General features: G+C 54.1%; 2 protein-coding genes across 2 annotated transcripts in view; both read left to right on the top strand.

Moving 5' to 3' along the window:
* The window catches only part of PKM (pyruvate kinase M1/2), a 74007-nt gene that overhangs the window by 3646 nt on the left and 53945 nt on the right, over positions 1-16416 (top strand). The window lies entirely within an intron of this gene.
* HEXA (hexosaminidase subunit alpha) lies at positions 2549-12355 on the top strand. Its single transcript, XM_069866534.1, has 14 exons — positions 2549-2815; positions 6283-6381; positions 6732-6797; positions 6957-7003; positions 7319-7429; positions 8174-8275; positions 8369-8501; positions 9121-9301; positions 9609-9695; positions 10055-10127; positions 10499-10679; positions 10998-11088; positions 11489-11593; positions 12076-12355. Exons 1-14 carry the CDS (start codon positions 2590-2592, stop codon positions 12137-12139), a joined length of 1566 nt encoding a protein of 521 aa, XP_069722635.1. The 5' UTR covers positions 2549-2589; the 3' UTR covers positions 12140-12355.

Raw genomic sequence — 16416 nt, forward strand, 5'->3', positions numbered from 1 at the left:
ACACCTGGACTGTTGGCAGGCCCCACTGCTGCCACCACCATGCTCTGCTTGCCTGGCTGCAGGGCTGCACCCAGCTGGTAAGGCTGTTGCTTGGCCCATGTTGTGCCCCGTGTAGGTCCTAGCTCACCTTCCCTTAGGTGGATGGGTGGTTTTGCTGCTCCACAGGGTTGTGAAAGAAGGATGCAGCATTGAGGAGGTGTTACGGTCATGGAAATACTAGCTGACTCTCTTTGGCACCATTTCTGATGGAGCCCAGCTCCCCCGTCTGTGTGTGGTCCTCAGCCCCTTCCCTGCCTTCCCCCACCTGAGATCCCCTATCCATTTTCACTAACCTCATGAAATTCCTACAATCCCATTTAGACAAACCTAACTGTGATACCCTCCTGCTGCCCAGAGTTCCCATGACTTCTCCACCTCCATGACACCCCCAAAACCTCCACTGGTCCCTCACAGGCTCCCTCACTCTTGGTGAGCTCCTTTTTCCATCCCTCTGAAACCATCTTTCCCGGGTCCACTTAAACGTCCCCATGTCCTCCCAGCTCTTCTCCTTTCACCACCGGTCCTCAGCTTTGTGCTGGTGCTTTTCTAACCTTCGACAGAAAGCTCCTTGAGAGTTTTTCTGCAAAATGAGCTTTTCCTGCTGTCTCAAGCTCTTCTTGTGTTGCTCACTTGAGGGACAATCCCTTAAATACCCCCCCAAAAAACCTTCCATGGTTGTGTCTTGCTCATGCAAAGCGCTTTTTGATCTTCAGCTAGTGTGATGCAGCCATCGCCCTTGTCATGCTTTCTCCCATGGCATTTGTTTAATTTCCTGCTTGCTCCCCATGCCTGTGGCTTGCCTCTCAGTGCTTTCGATAGCTTGGAGTTTTCTGGTGGCTTCACTGCTTGCTCGCGAGGGCTGGCACTACGGTTCTTTAATAATTTGATGGAGCTGGTTCCTGTGTAGAAGCTGATGGAGCTGTGCTGGCAATTAGATGGGTAAGACCTGGGATTAAGTGTCCTTATTTGACTTGGGGATTGCTGAGAAACGCAGAGCTGGAAGGGAGGAGGAAAAACAGAAGAGTTCATCTGAGGCTGAGGGTTTCCTTGCAAAAGCTAAACCCTGTGTGGCGAGCATCTCTGCAACACTTCAGCATGAGGCTCCACCATGGAAGTGAGCCCTTTTTTGCACAACCCAATCAATATTTCATCTGTCACCTATACAATATACGCGGAAAGCTGTGCAAGGGCTGATTTACACCCAGCATTATTCACAAAAACGCGTGGTATCAATAACAGATGCCAAACACCAAGATAGACACAGAGCTTGTGCATGTTCAGCCACAGAGCTAGAAAGCGGAGCAGGTTAAATGGGTTCTAATTCACAGGACAACGGAATGGTTTGGGTTAGAAGGGATCCTAAAGCCCATCCAGTTCAAACCCCCTGCCATGGGCTGGGACACCTCCCACTGCATCAGGCTGCTCAGAGCCCCATCCAGCCTGGTCTTGAACACCTCCAGGGATGGGGCAGCCACGATTCCTCTGGGCAACCTGGGCCAGGGCCTCACCACCCTTACAGGAAAAGATTTCTTCCTAAGATCTCATATCAATCTCTCCTCTTTCAGCTGAAAACTGTTCCCTCTCATACTTTCCCTGCACTCCCTGATCAAGAGCCCCTCCCAAGCTCTTGACCCCTAGGGGAAGTCTGGCTGGAGAGCTGCCTGGGGGAGAAGGACCTGGGGGTGTTGGTTGACAGCGACTGAACATGAGCCAGCAGTGGCCCAGGTGGCCAAGAAGGCCAATGGCATCTTGGCCTGGATCGGAAACAGCGTGGCCAGCAGGTCCAGGGAGGTTCTTCTCCCTCTGCACTCAGCACTGGTGAGACCGCTCCTCGAATCCTGTGTTCAGTTCTGGGCCCCTCACCACAAGGATGTTGAGGCTCTGGAGCGAGTCCAGAGAAGAGCAACGAAGCTGGTGAAGGGGCTGGAGAACAGGCCTTATGAGGAGCGGCTGAGAGAGCTGGGGGTGTTTAGCCTGGAGAAGAGGAGGCTGAGGGGAGACCTCATTGCTCTCTCCAACTGCCTGAAAGGAGGTTGTGGAGTGGAGGGAGCTGGGCTTTTCTCCCAAGTGACAGGGGACAGGACGAGAGGGAATGGCCTCAAGGTTTAGGCTGGACATTAGGAAAAAATTTTTCACAGAAAGGGTCATTGGGCCCTGGCAGAGGCTGCCCAGGGAGGGGGTTGAGTCACCTTCCCTAGAGGTGTTTAAGGCACGGGTGGACGAGGTGCTGAGGGACATGGTTTAGTGTTTGATAGGAATGGTTGGACTCGATGATCCGGTGGGTCCTTTCCAACCTGGTGATTCTATGACTGTTTGACCTCATGACCGACCGTCTCCACCACCCCACCACTCTGCCCCACCTCCAGCCTCTGCCTCAGCCCTTCCCTGTGCCCCGAGGCCCCGCCCCCTCGTTAGCCCCGCCCACACATCACAGCTCGCTCCTCATTGGACAGCGCTCCCCTAAGCCCCGCCCCCTCATCCAGGCCCCGCCCCTCGCGGCTGCCATTTCGCGGCGGTCCCTCCCCGCCCCCCCCGGCCGCGGGGCTCGACATGGCGGCGCTGCGGGCGCTGTGGCTGCTGTGCCTGGCGCCGGCGGGCGCCGTGTGGCCGCAGCCGCAGTCGCAGCTCTCCCCGCCCGGCGGCCGCCGCTGCCCGCTCCCTCCCGCCCGGTTCCGCTTCGCGTTCGCCCAGGGCTCGGCGGTGGGGCCGGGCTGCGCCGTGCTGGACGCCGCGTTCCAGCGGTACCGAGCGCTGCTCTTCGCCGCCCGCCCCGACGGTGAGGCGGGGCCGAGGGGCGGCCCCAGCGAGCGGGGAATCGCCGCCCTGCCCCGGGGGACGGGAGCGGTGCCTGGGAGCGGGTAGGGGCCGGCTGAAGGGTCTGGGGGAGAGGAGGGGCCGCAGGGCTCCTGCAACTCCTTAGGGGAGACCTCATGGCTCCCTGCGGTTTCTCAGGAGAGGCTGAGGGGGACCTCGTGGCTCCCTGCAGCCCCTCAGGGGGGTTCTCATGGCTCCCTGCAGCCCCTGAGGGGAGGGAGGCTTCGGGGCTCCTTGCAGCCCCTGAGAAGAGGTGGTAGCAAGGCAAGAGGAAACAGCCTCAAGTTGCACCAGGGGGAGGTTTAGGTTGGACATCAGGAGAAATTTCTTCCCTGACAGCGGTGAAGCACTGGCAGAGGCTGCCCGAGGCAGTGGCAGAGTCTCCCGTCTCCATCCCTGGAGAGGGTCAAAAGTATGTAGATGTGGCCTTTCAGGACGTGTTTTAGTCGACATGGTGGTGTTGGGCTTTATATGTGTTTCTAGCAGATACATATTGGTGTCATGAAATTCTTTCTGCCCCTTTTTCGAAGGTGAGCTGCTAAGCATTCCAAGGCAGCATGGCTTTTCTGGCAAAGAGAGGTAGTAGCTCTTGGATTCACCATGAAATTGTAGGGTAAGGTGAGGAAAGGCAAACGCTTTGAGAGCCTCTGCTTGATTTGGGGCAGGTTGTAAAGGTTTCTTGTGCTGGATTTGTTCATGGAAGTACCTGTTGCGTGTCTGGGATAAAATGCAGGTAATTCCCTGGCTGTGTTCAGAGGCAAAGCCAAAACAGGGAGCTGGAAGACATGGGTGCTCAGTGCCTGCATGGGTCTGCAGCAGCCTGAGGTGTTGTTTCTGGGATATGTAGAGAGCTTCATTCATCAAAAAGAGCTGGTAACTCTGCTTCTGAGTGTTTGAAATGTCAGTGTGAGCTCTGCTGCTGCTGCTCAAAGTGGAGAAGGGTGACAGCATTGGAAATCACTCTGTTTTGTATTGAGAGCATGGCGCTTTGATAAAGGGAAGTTTCGAACACTCATAAGAACTGTTTGTCTTATTTTATTCTTCAAGTCTTGTAAGTAGCAATAGAAATAAATTTTGATTTGGGAGCTGAGAAGGCTCTTCTTGTTTCGTTTTTTGCTGCTCAGCTTAAACAGGATAAAATTATTCATGTTTTCCTGTTCCTCTTGTGGGACAAATGTGATAATGAAATCACTTGGAACAACTACTTGTCATCATGAGATCAAGCTCTGTGTACGTACTTGCTGCTTTCCCAATGTTCTCCTTTATGATGCTCAAATGACATGCTTAATTTTAGGGCTTTTTTCCCCTCTTTGCCTTTTTTCTTTTTTTTTTCCCCTACATGGGTGGTTAGTAATAACTGGCAATGGAAACCTGAGATGGAAGGAAATAGTTGCTAATAACAGAGAAGATAAGTCAGAAAGCGTTTTCTGTCTGAGAAAACTACTGTGTCTGTTTAACAAGCAAGTAAGATTATCTCTGAACTCTGCTTTCATCCTGGACTTCAGGCCTGAAAAGGTAGACCAGTTTCAGTTAGGAGGGACACAAGGGGATCTTTGAGCCCCTGCTCAAAGTAGGGCTAACCTGGAGTTGGAGCCAACTTTGCAGTTGGGTCAAGCTTCTTGGGTCTGTGTCCATCTTAAATTGCAGTTCTTTCCAGGGATGGAGAACTGAGACCTTGCTGTGGAGTCTAACTGCCCTAGAAGCTGAGAATATATTTCTTTCCTTATCTCTAGTTGGGATTTCCCTTGTTCTTCCCTTGTTTCTTGTAGTTAGCTCTGAATCAAGTTTGGGAGAGACCCAGGACCCTGTGTGGAGCTCAGGCCAGTTGCCTGTCATCCCATCCCTGATGTCTTATTGCTGCGAATGTGCTGCAGCCACTGTGCTAGTGTCCATGTTTCCCAGTCCGTGACCATAATTGACTTGACATGCACCTTCACATCACTCTTCAGAACCGTGAGCTTCAGCCGTTGTGGTTGATGGGTCACTGATCCCTTCTGCATCCATCTATCTCGCCTTCCAGGTGTGATGGTGGTGCCTGCCTGCTACTTGGCCAAGGAAGTCGCATTTGGGTTTGGTGATGCCACTCTATGAGGTTTTGAACGTGGTATGTAGTGGCGGGACCAATTCTGTTGAGGCTTCTCAACAAAACAACTTATTTCCTGTGTCCCCAGGCTTGAGGGTGGCTGTCTCTGGGAGCTGCCACCTTGCTGAGCAGAGGGAGTGGGTCTTGCCGTGCTGATGTGCCAGCTCAGCTCACACATCTGCGAGGTTGCCTTGGCTACCAGCTCGTCTGTAACCAAGAGGAAAGCTCAAAACTGAAGGCGGTCTTAGAGCTGTTTTCCTTTTCTCTGTGGAGGTTTTGCCATCCCTTCATGGAGAAATTTGGGCTTCCTGGCTCCTGCGAGCTTTGGAGCACGGACTCTGCATTTCACCTTAACAAGTGTTGAGCCACGGTCTCCAAGTCTGCTTGAGGCTGACATCTTGCCAGGCTCCCTCAAAGCCAAGTATTTCTTTTTTTCAAATGACCACATTGAGCTGCTTGTGGGAGCGCTGTAGGACTGAAGGCGTGGACCTTGGCTGTGATTAGCAGGTTCTCATGCAGCTAACCCACTCTCCTCCTGGACAGAGACTGCTGTGAGGAGACCCCTCCGTCTTAGCAAAGGCTGAACGCCTCCTTTTGGAGTTGAGGGAGGACTCGGGGCTGTACATCCTTGTTCTTCTTCAGATAGCGTGGCCAGAGCTCCTGCTTGCTGTCTGAATGTGACTTGGTTTATTTTTCCAGCTGCTGCACATGGGATCTAATCTGCAGAAGGTAAAGTCGGTCAGGAGTCTTTCTGTGCTGGGTGAGACCTTTTGGTGGCCTTTAACTCGCCTCAGCTCTCCAGTGTGCTTAGATTCATACTCCACCCTTTTTTACAGAGCTTCTTTGCCTTTTCTGAGAAGTGTAGGTAGAGCAGCAGAGCTCTTGGGTTTAAGCTTTTTTCTAGTGCTGGCAGAGTTTGGAAGTGTGAAGTTCTTCACCCTGGGGAGAGGATTAGAGTAGTTGTGGCTGTTGCTTAGAGCAGGGGCTGGTGTCCAGGGAGCCTTGTGGGCTGCTGCTAGACCACACTCTGATGTCTTTCCTCCTTTCTGTGCTCCTATAAGCTTCCACTGCAAGCCTTCCCTGGGGTCCTCCTCACCAGCAGACCGTCTCTGAGCTGAAGGCTGTGATCTGCTCATGTGCTTCTGGTTGCCTGTGTTGAAAGAAGCCCCTGCTGAGCACCCCTGTGTCTTTTCTGTGGTGAAGGAGAATGTGTCTGTTTCTGCCATGTGCGTTAAAAGTAGATGTACTTCTGCACCTCTGTCGCTAGCTGTGCTGGGAGGATGGCAGTGGACGGGGAGCAGGAAAAAGAGCCAGACCCTGATATCTGCCGTTTGTGTCCTCTGCAGAGAATGAGCCACCCTGGGGGATTCCCTGTACTCAGCTCGATGTCTTCGTTGCGACACCAGGCTGTGATGGGTTTCCCAGCCTCGACTCCAAGGAGAGCTGTAAGTGTTGATGTTGGAAGTGGGAAGGAGTGACTGGAGTGAGAGTGTGGCTGTTTCCGTGCCTGTCATTTAAGATAGAACTGTGCAGCACTTACCCCCCGCTTTAGGGAGGCAGCAATTCTCACTGTATTATTGAGAGACTGGGGCAGAGAGGGAGCAACTTACCTTAAGTGTTAATAAAACAGTGGGAGAGGCTTAAAACAAAAAAAGAAACTCAAACTGGGTTCTCTGGGGTCCCAGGATGCAGTCCTGTATCGAAACCTCTGTCTGGTGCTTTTGGGGGCCGTAGCAGCGTGTGATGGCGTGTGGAACCTAATGCCAGCACTGGCCCCTATGATGCTGTGTTTCAGATAAGCTGTCTGTCTTGGAAGGCTCCTTGCTGCTTTCTGCGGATACCGTCTGGGGAGCTCTCAGAGGTGAGGTCTGCTTTCTGTGGGACATTCCCACTGTCCCTGCCGCAGGCCTATGGGGATGTCTCTCTGCCTCTCTCTTTCCATAGACTGATTTGGTAATTGTGCTCTATTCCTTTGGGGGAATGTGTGCTGAGAATATGGCTGTGTGTGGTTTTCCTGCAGGCCTGGAGACGTTCAGCCAGCTCGTTGGGAGAGACGAGAATGGCACGGTGAGTTCTGACTATGTCTCCGGGGGGCTGGTCAGCTTTTGCTGGTGGGGTCAGGCTGAGGATTGCTGGGATGCTCAGATGAGGGGAATACAAGCAGTGTGCACAGCGTCACCAAGGACCAAGTAGGGGCTCATGAATCCAGCCACATCCCTGCCTTCTGAGTGGGTAAAGCATCACAGGTCTTTATGGCTAGCTTGGATCCTAACCATCCTTGTCTCACTGGCCCTCGGGAGAAAGGTGACCCTGATTCTCTCCGGCTAATTGCTGTGTTTCCTGGAGCCCTGCTTACTACTTCTTTGTGCTCCCTGTGTGCAGTACTACATCAACGAGACAGAAATTGTGGACTTTCCCCGCTTCCCTCACCGGGGACTGCTGCTGGACACCTCTCGTCACTACCTGCCTCTGAGAGCTATCCTGGAAACTCTGGTAGGACACCAGTGCTGCGCGAGGAATTGTTTTAGTTGAGTGTCCCTTCTTCTCTGGCAGCATTTTCTGAGTAGCCTGGAGGGCTTCTTGGGCTTTTGCTCCTTCCCAGAGATCTGAGGTGCTGTGTGGTGTGTAGGCCTCTGCATCTGCATCTCATCAACGAAGAGCTTGTCAGAACTAGGCTTTTTGAAGAAAGCCAGCTTGCTTGTTCCTAGATGTAACACCAGGCTGGAGCAGGATGGCCTCAGGTTTTTGTAAATAGATGTGCCACGTGGAAAAATGCTTCTGCGCTGTAGGTCCTTCCCAGTGCCCATGGATATGTTTGCTCCCAGTGTAACTCACAGCTGCCTCATTTGGGTCATTTCTCAGCTTCTTTTGAAAGTGGGAGAAGGAAGAGAACCCTGAAGTATCTTGGATTCCTGCAGTCCGGATTACTTTCCGAGGCTGGGTTGTTTATGAGGCAATGGGAAACATTGACTTTTTCCCAGGCACATTAGAGAGAGGTGGGTGGTGGCTCTGTGTTTATCCCAAGCAGAATTAAAGTTCCAGGTCTCACCATTGGCTCAATCATAGGGAGAACAGGGACTTTATTGTGAGCAGAAGAACTGCTGGTGTGTTTGAAGAGATTTGTCTGAAGCCCTTTTGGATCCTGGGGAGCATTTAGGGATGCTGCCTCGTCCTTTTGGGCACAGGGCCCTTGTCTCTGTGGCACACTGGGTGACCTTTGTTCCTGTTCCTTCCCAGGACGTCATGGCTTACAACAAGTTCAATGTGTTTCACTGGCACATTGTAGATGACCCGTCTTTCCCCTACGAGAGCTCAACTTTCCCTGAGCTCAGCAAGCAGGTAACCCACCCTGAGTGCTGTGCAGTGCCCGGAGCAAGCAGATCTATCCCTCAGCTCCCAAGGAAGGCGCTGAGATTTCCCATGTACCCTTAGGGAGCCTTCAATGCCATGACCCACGTGTACACAGCTAGCGACGTGCAGACGGTGATTGAGTACGCTCGGCTGCGTGGAATCCGAGTCATCGCGGAGTTTGACACTCCTGGGCACACCCTGTCCTGGGGTCCAGGTGAGGAACAGCCCCTGCTCGCTGCTGCGCTCAGGAGCGCTGTAGTTGTACCGGGGAAAGGAATCTGCAACCCGGACCCCAAAAGCTGGGTGCAGGCAGCCCTGTCCCAGGGGTTGGCTTTGATGGAAAGCGAACCATTGTCTGGCGGCAGCAGGGCTCCGTGGCCCGACTTCTGGGACAAAATACAAAGGGAAAATGTTTCCATCTCTTCTTGGGTCCAAGATAGGTGATTTTTTTTATGGGAGGAGGGGACATCTGCTCTGCCAGAACCAACATTGTTGGTATTGCAAGGATCTTGGGTTTAACTGAGTGCGGCTACCAAGCTTCTTTGCTTTGCTCAGCTGGGCCCTGGTCCTGACTCACAGTCTGCTCCAAGGACTGCAAGTGCCTCCTCATCCACATCTGGAAGTGTGAGAAGCCCCAGGAAAATGTTGCCTTGTGCTTATATCATCTTCCCCTGCCTCTTGATGCTGTGGCCATTTTTCTGCTGCTGAGTTTGCCTTCTGTGCTGTGCCTGGATCCTCTGTCCCCTGGCAGACCCTGGGCTGAGGAGGATCCAGCAGGTTAGATAGGGCGATACGGTCATGCTTGATTCCTTCCTCCCTGTCCTGTGACCCAGGTGCTCCAGGCCTCCTGACTCCCTGCTATTCAGGCAAGGATCCATCTGGGACCTATGGGCCCATCAACCCCATCCTTAACAGCACCTACCAGTTTGTGACTGATTTGTTTAAAGAAGTCAGCACTGTGTTCCCAGACTTCTTTCTTCACCTTGGTGGCGATGAGGTGGACTTCACATGCTGGTGAGTCCATGATCAGTCTTGATGGGAATTGGAGGGAAGTATCTGGGACTGAAGTCCCAGCCCGTTGCTTTTTGGTTATGATCTGCAGATCTTTGGTGTGCTGCACCCCGACGCTTTGTGTGTTGGTGCCTGTGGTTTCAGTGCTCGTGGTGATGCTGGTTTTGGGAAGCTGCTGGTGCTGGTGCAGCCGCAGCTCTTGGAATGCCTGGGCCAGCCTTGAACAGATGCAGGAGGGACTAAGGGGAATCCTTGCCTTACTCCAGAGTTTGGGTTGCAGTGCTTTTATTCTCTTTTCTTTTATACACAGGAAATCCAATCCAAAAATCCGTGCCTTCATGGAGGAAATGGGGTTTGGTGAAGATTACAAAAAATTAGAGTCGTTGTACATCCAGAGGTAAGGACGGCTGCACCTTGGGGCTGCACCTGCAGTATGTGACCAACGTAAATGTATTCTACTGTCTTGGGGAGACCAGATCTCCTTTTCAGCAGCATGCCCATTTGGACGTGTCTCCCTGACCCCAAATGGAATAGCCTAGCTACGTTTTATTGGGAGATTGACCTCAAAAAAGGATGGGGCTGAGGAGGAAGAAGCCTCATAAGGAGCTGTGCTTTCTCCCTTCTCCTTCAGAAGTACATTCATGTCCCACTGTGGGTGTTGGGAATTCCAGCACTGCTGCTCTGGTTGATTGCAACCAGCAAAGAGAGGGGAGTTTAATTGAGATGAGCCCCAAATCTGTGTTCTATCCACGCCAGGCTTCTGGACATCATCTCTTCCCTCAGCAAAGGTTATATTGTGTGGCAGGAAGTGTTTGACAACGAAGTGAAGGTGAGAGCTGTTTGCTTTCCCTGCTGCAGTTGCCTGTGCCGGGGTGGGCAGGGCGTGTGCTGTTATGGGATGAGGTGGTGCTGCTGGTGAGCTGCCCTCACGGTGGCTTTGTCACGCTACTGTCAACTGCCTCTTCCCTCCTGGTTCTTCTGTATGCACCTTCAAGAGGCAGGTTTTAATCTTGCCCAGGACGCTCTGCAAATGGGCTTATCCCTGCTTCTGTTACTTCTGCAAACCGGATGGGGAATGGCTCAAAGTTTGCCTCAGTTTCCCTTTGGGGGTGTTTGGAGGTGTGGGTGGGTCTGGGTGCTTGGCCTGCAAGGGGAATGGTGGTCTTGTTGCCACATGCACGGATTTCACGTGCTCGTCAGGTGAGACCAGACACCATCATCCACGTGTGGAAGGAGAAACCCACGCTGTACATGGAGGAGATGGCAAATGTCACCAAGGCTGGCTACCGAGCTCTGCTCTCTGCCCCCTGGTACCTCAACCGCATCTCCTACGGGCAAGACTGGATAGCAGCCTACCAGGTGGAACCCTTGAATTTCAAAGGTGTGTTCCTTGTGTTCTCTTCCCTTATGGCAGCTGACCTGTCACTTGGAGGTAGTGCCAGTGCTGGCTGTCTTGCTAATCTGTTCTTGCTGCTGAGTGCTTGAGTGACCGTGTCCTTGGTTCCTGTGTGATGTCCTGTTCTGTTGCTACTGACAGAAAATAACCCTGCTCTCCTGCAGCCCAGGATTTGAAGCAGGGGCTTCCAGAAGGGCTAGTTATTGCCTCTCACTGCTGTTGCAGGCGCCTCTCTGGGCAGGGCGATAAAGTCATCCCATTACCTTACAACACCCCCTCACCTGGGTGCTGTGTCCTCTGCAGGCAGCCCTCAGCAGAAGGATCTGGTGGTTGGTGGAGAAGCGTGCATGTGGGGTGAATATGTGGATGTCACTAACCTGTCACCCAGGCTCTGGTAAGAGAAGCTGTGTGGAGGTGAGCTCGAATCGTGTGGGGCAGGGCCTAGGCCCCTTTCCTTCACCACTGAGTGACGTGTGCCAGACACTGTGGGTTCGGTCTGTGTAGTGCTTGTCTCTGTCCCTCTGTGCCATTAAGAGCTTCATGGAGGCTCGATGAGGGATTTTAAGACTCTAGCGTGCCCCCGTACAACCAGTAGGAATTTAACACTGGTCTCTGTCCTGTCACCCCAATACATCCTGACGTGCCTAAGAGGGGATCTTTTGATATACAGAAGCCATGTGCTTTTGTGTGCTGAAGGACGTTAGTCAGGAAAACGTTTAGGAGTTCAGGGCTTTGTGCAGGAAGCTTTCAACCTCCACCCTGACCCGTTTCCCTCTCTCCCTTGTTTCTCCAAGGCCGAGAGCTGGGGCTGTAGCCGAGAGGCTGTGGAGTAATGCAACTGTCAGGGACTTGGAAGATGCCTACGTGCGGCTGGCCGACTTCCGCTGCAAGCTTCTCGGGTAACCGTCCTTCCTCACAGCTCATTGCTTGAGGACAGCGCAAATGCCACCCTCCCTGGGGGGCGGTCCTGGGGGGCGGGCATCGAGGGTAAAGGGGCCTCCCCTGGTGCCAAGTAACCCTGCTACCTATGGAGAGACCTGAGCTTTTCTGCGTATGTGTGGGCAGAGCTTGCTTTGTGCAGTGCTGGAAGAGCCCCTGCTGCCGGCGTGGGCTGGTGGCTCTCGAGGAGAGGGTTTTGTGCTGAGGAAGGGGGACCTGTCAGCTATTGCTACCCTTCCTGCAGCACCAGCGTCCCCAGCAAACCTGCCCTTACCCTGTGCTCCCACGCATTAGCTAAAAGCCAAGTCTATAAGCGCAGGATGGAAACAGCTCCCTCCACACCTGAAGTGGGGCACCAGTGGCCAGCCCGTGCTCCTCTGAAGCTGGCGGTGGGCTCTGCCGGTGCTCCCTGTGTAATGCCATCTCTCCGCTCTCCTCCTAGGCGTGGCATCCAGGCTCAGCCTCTCTACGTAGGATACTGTGAAAATGAATTTGGCGGGTTTTGAAGGGAGAGTCTTGCTGACCTCGGTCACTCTGCACACAGGAGGAATGAACCCCCTCTGTCAAAAGCTGCTGGCTCAGCAGAGACACCACTTCCCACCTCCACCTTCTGCTTGTGCTTTGTTGCAGTGATCCTTTTTTTCCCTTGTTGTGCACTCTTTGCCTCTTTTTCTATTTTTATTTCTTTAAATCCATAAATAAATGACCCCAAAGACGAAAAAGGTGATTTTTCATGTTCAGCTGGGGCTTGGGAGACTGTGCAAGGGTTATTGTTAGCAGGAGATAGGTAGTGCTTGCTCCAGAGATGCTGGTGGAGGAACATCTGGTACTGTCTCATCCTGGTAGCTCCAGAGCTTGCTGGATGCCTGCTCAGCTGGATAAACTGAATTTCCCCTCTGTAGCTACTACAGAGGGTGATGCGGAGGTTTAGGCTCACCCAGTTTTTCCACCCTGACCTCCCACTGACCACACCTGGCAGTGCCCTGCTTGTGCCAGGACATTAACGTGTTGTGACCTCAGGTTTGCTCTGTGGCTTCCCACGTGCCAGCGGTCAGCGTTGTGGTGGTGCTGCCCTTGTCTCTGTCTCCTCTCTCTCTGCCTGTGTCCACGTAGGAGGCTTGCCACCATCTCTGCAGCCTAAAAACCTGTCTGTGGCAACCTCTTCCTCTGGCTTCAGGGAAGAAGATGCCCTGAAGCCTCTCCAAGGATGCTTCAAACCCACTGTGCTGAGCAGCGTTGGGGTGCTAGGGAGTGCTGCTCAACTCTCCAATCAGCTGGCACGTCGCTCAGAAGTTAGCCACCTCGTCTGTCTTCCTCCTGCTCTCTTGTCCTCGGGCTGGGGAGCTCGGCTGCAGCCAGAGAGGGATTTGGTTTGGATGGTATTTCCTTGGACAAGAGACTGGTGGTGCCGCTGTCCTGCAGCGCTGGGACAGTTGTGGTTCTTGTCCTTTAAGGGCTGGGGTTGCTGCGCTGGAGATCCTGTGCAGCTGGAATGGGGGGATCGTGGGGAGAAATCCTGGCTGCTGGGATGGGCAGGTGAGTGTCGTGGGTCTTAAATGAGGGAGGGCTGGAGACCTTTTACTGTTGGACTTCAAATTAAAAGTATGGAATGGACAATTTCTCTATGTTTTCAATTAAAAGTTTAGTCTTGCATTTCTGTGCCCTTCTGTGAAAGGGAAGTGGTGATAAGCCTTAAGCGGGGTGGTTAAAAGGTGAAGTTAACCAGCCCAAAGCAGATAGGTTCAGCCAGATTTGGGGGAGAGGGGTATATGCTTTCACCTGCTACTCCATGTGAGGGGCTGCCTTTCATGCCCCGTTTCCTGCGGGATGATGCTTCTCTGCTTCCTTGAAGTCTGCATGGGAAACTCCTGCCCCTTTTCTCTCTTGTTTTGGTTGTAAATATTGTCCTGCACCTGCATTAATAGCTGAGTAGAGGGAGCTTTGCTGGCCTCCCCACTATTTCTTTAAACTGAGTAACCCAAAGGAGCTAAATAATAACAGCTGCTTCCTTCCGCTGGGCTGCGGTGCGCTGTCAGGGCCTGAGGAGCTCTGAAAGGCTGCCACAATCCACACTCCTTCCTCCCTATCAGACCCGGTGACCTGCAGAACCTTTGCAGAAGCTTTTTGTCTGTGAGGACATCTCCTCCCTCTCTGACCCGAGTGTCCCCAGGCCTTCTCTTTGGGTCAGTTTTGGGAAGCACTGCTCTACACCGCAAATACCTCTGTGGAACGGAAGCTTTACCTTCTATCCAGGCTGGTGGCCTCTGGTGCTTGGGACCCAGGCATCTGCTCCATCTCTGTGTGACCATTTCTGCCTGGCTCTTCCTGCAGCCAGGCCGCAGGCGCTGGGGGGAAGGACAGCTGGGATTCTTCTACAATTTGCTGCTGCCGCGCTTTGGGCTCTGAGGGATGGCAGGCATGGTGGAAAGGAGTGATTATCCCCTCCTGTTTTTAAAGTAGGATGTTTTTTTCCTTTCCTGGTGCATTTGTCTCTGTATGGCGGAGGCTACGGGGTAGGCTGGGGAGAGCCTCCCTGGTGAGGATGCTGTGCTCCTGGAGGGGATCCTCTGCTCCCAGGGAGGCTGCTCTGCTCCCTGGACACAGCACCCTGTGTGCTGAGGGGACTCTTCCCAGCACACTCCAGCCCCCCGTCCCCCCCACCACGCCGGGCTCCCTCATGCCCACGTGCCTGCATCCAGCACCTGGGATGCTCCAGCACCCATCAGGACAGGCTCAGAGGGTCTCCAAAACCCAGCGCCTTCCACTGACGTCTGGTGGTTTTGATCCAGGTTCAACGTTGCTCCCGCTTCCCCGGGGCTCTGCACCAGCATCCCCCCGACCCCACCATCCTGGGGGCAGCTTGGCAGTGGTTTTCCCCTCCCCAAGGCTGGGATCCCCGTCAGCAGGCAAGGAGCACCCCGCTTTCCCTGCCGTGGCCTTGCCGCGCGGCCCATTCCTCCCAGAACATCTATTTTGGTCGCGTAAAACTTGCCGGGGAGCAGCGGAGAGCAGGCAGCGTGTGAATCATTCGGGGCCAGCGGGTTTAAAAATAAACCCAAGCGGCGGCGAAAAACAGGCGCCGAGCCCCCGGCTTTCGGCTGGATTGCGCTCCCCAAACCCCCCCATGGGTGCCCCCCCCGCGGCTCCGACTCCGGGGGGCTTAACCTGGACACGCTTGCATGTGTTTGCGTGTGCTTATGCACAAACAGATGTGCTTGTGCACACGCTCGCACACACGTGCATGCAAGCACGTGCACTTGCACACACGCATGTGTTTCTGCACACACATGCACCCGCACCCACGTGCGCCAGTGAAGCTGGGCACCCCCAGCCCAGCTGCTGCTCTGGGAGTAATTAATTAACGACTGCGTACGATTATTAAAGCCGTTCAGCCTAATTAGCTTTTTCGGGGTGGCAGAGGGTGCAGGAGGGAGAAGATTCTCCCACCGCTTCCCGGCGAGGGCCCCCGGGGTCTGCTGAGGTGACAAATGCAACAAAGCACAAACATTTTTCCTTTTTGATCCTTTTCTGTGTGTTTACATCCCGCTCCGAGGTGGCGGCTGGTGGGGAAGAGCGGGTGTTAACTCTGGAACCTACTGAGGGTGCAGGGGGAAAAGCGGGAGGCTGTGCTGTCCTTTGGCTGCCCCTGCCTCACGGCGATGGGGGTGGCAGGAGGTGCTGGGGGGTGTCGGAGGATGCTTGGGTGATGGAGGTGGGGTGTCTGGGGACACCAGGGGGTGACAGAAGGTGATGAGGGGTGTCTGGGGATGGCAAGAGTGTTGGGAGGTGCTGAGGGGGGCCGGGGATGCTGAGAATGATGAAGATGGGGGGCGTCAGGGATGATGGAAGCAGAGGTGTCGGGGTGATGGAGACGGGGGGTATCAGGGATGTTGGGGTGATGGAGATGGGGAGTATCAGGGGTGATGGAGGTGGGGGTGTTGAGGTGCTAGGGGTGATGGAAACGGGGGATATAAGGGGTGCCGGAGTGATGGAGATAGGGGCTATCAGGGATTCCAGGGGTGATGGAGATGGGGGTGCTGGGGGTGATGGAAGCAGGGGATATCAGGGGTTCCACGGGTGATGGAGGTGGGGATGCTGGGGCACTACGGGTGATTGGAAATGGAGGGTATTAGGAGTGTCAGGGATGATGGAGATGGGGAATATCAGGGCTTCCAGGAGTGATGTCAATGGAGGTGCTAGGGGTGATGGAAATGGGAGATATCAGGGGTGTCAGGGGTGATGGAGATGGGGGTGTCAGGCTGCTGGGGGTGATGGAAGCAGGGGATAATCAGGGGTTCCAGGGGTGATGGAAGCAGGGGCTATCAGGGGTTATGGGGTGATGGAAGCAGGGGCTATCAGGGGTTCTGGGGTGACGGAAGCAGGGGCTATCAGGGGTTATGGGGTGATGGAAGCAGGGGCTGTTGGGGGTTCTGGGGTGATGGAAGCAGGGGCTGTCAGGGGTTATGGGGTGATGGAAGCAGGGGCTGTCAGAGGTTATGGGGTGATGGAAGCAGGGGCTATAAGGGGTTATGGGGTGACGGAAGCAGGGGCTATCAGGGGTTATGGGGTGATGGAAGCAGGGGCTATAAGGGGTTATGGGGTGACGGAAGCAGGGGCTATCGGGGTTATGGGGTGATGGAAGCAGGGGCTATCGGGGTTATGGGGTGATGGAAGCAGGGGCTATCAGGGGTTATGGGGTGATGGAAGCGGGGGCTGTCAGGGGTTATGGGGTGACGGAAGCGGGGGCTATCAGAGGTTCTGGGGTGATGGAAGGAGGGGCTAT

The sequence above is a fragment of the Phaenicophaeus curvirostris genome, chromosome 12 (assembly GCF_032191515.1).
Source record: "Phaenicophaeus curvirostris isolate KB17595 chromosome 12, BPBGC_Pcur_1.0, whole genome shotgun sequence".
NCBI lineage: Eukaryota > Metazoa > Chordata > Aves > Cuculiformes > Cuculidae > Phaenicophaeus > Phaenicophaeus curvirostris.

Excerpts from the sequence above, each read along its gene's own strand:
- HEXA (XM_069866534.1), top strand. The coding sequence starts at position 2,590 with ATGGCGGCGCTGCGGGCGCTGTGGCTGCTGTGCCTGGCGCCGGCGGGC. Across the intron at positions 6,382-6,731 it reads CCTCGACTCCAAGGAGAGCT|ATAAGCTGTCTGTCTTGGAA; the intron begins GTAAGTGTTGAT and ends GCTGTGTTTCAG. Across the intron at positions 9,302-9,608 it reads GAGGTGGACTTCACATGCTG|GAAATCCAATCCAAAAATCC; the intron begins GTGAGTCCATGA and ends TTTTATACACAG.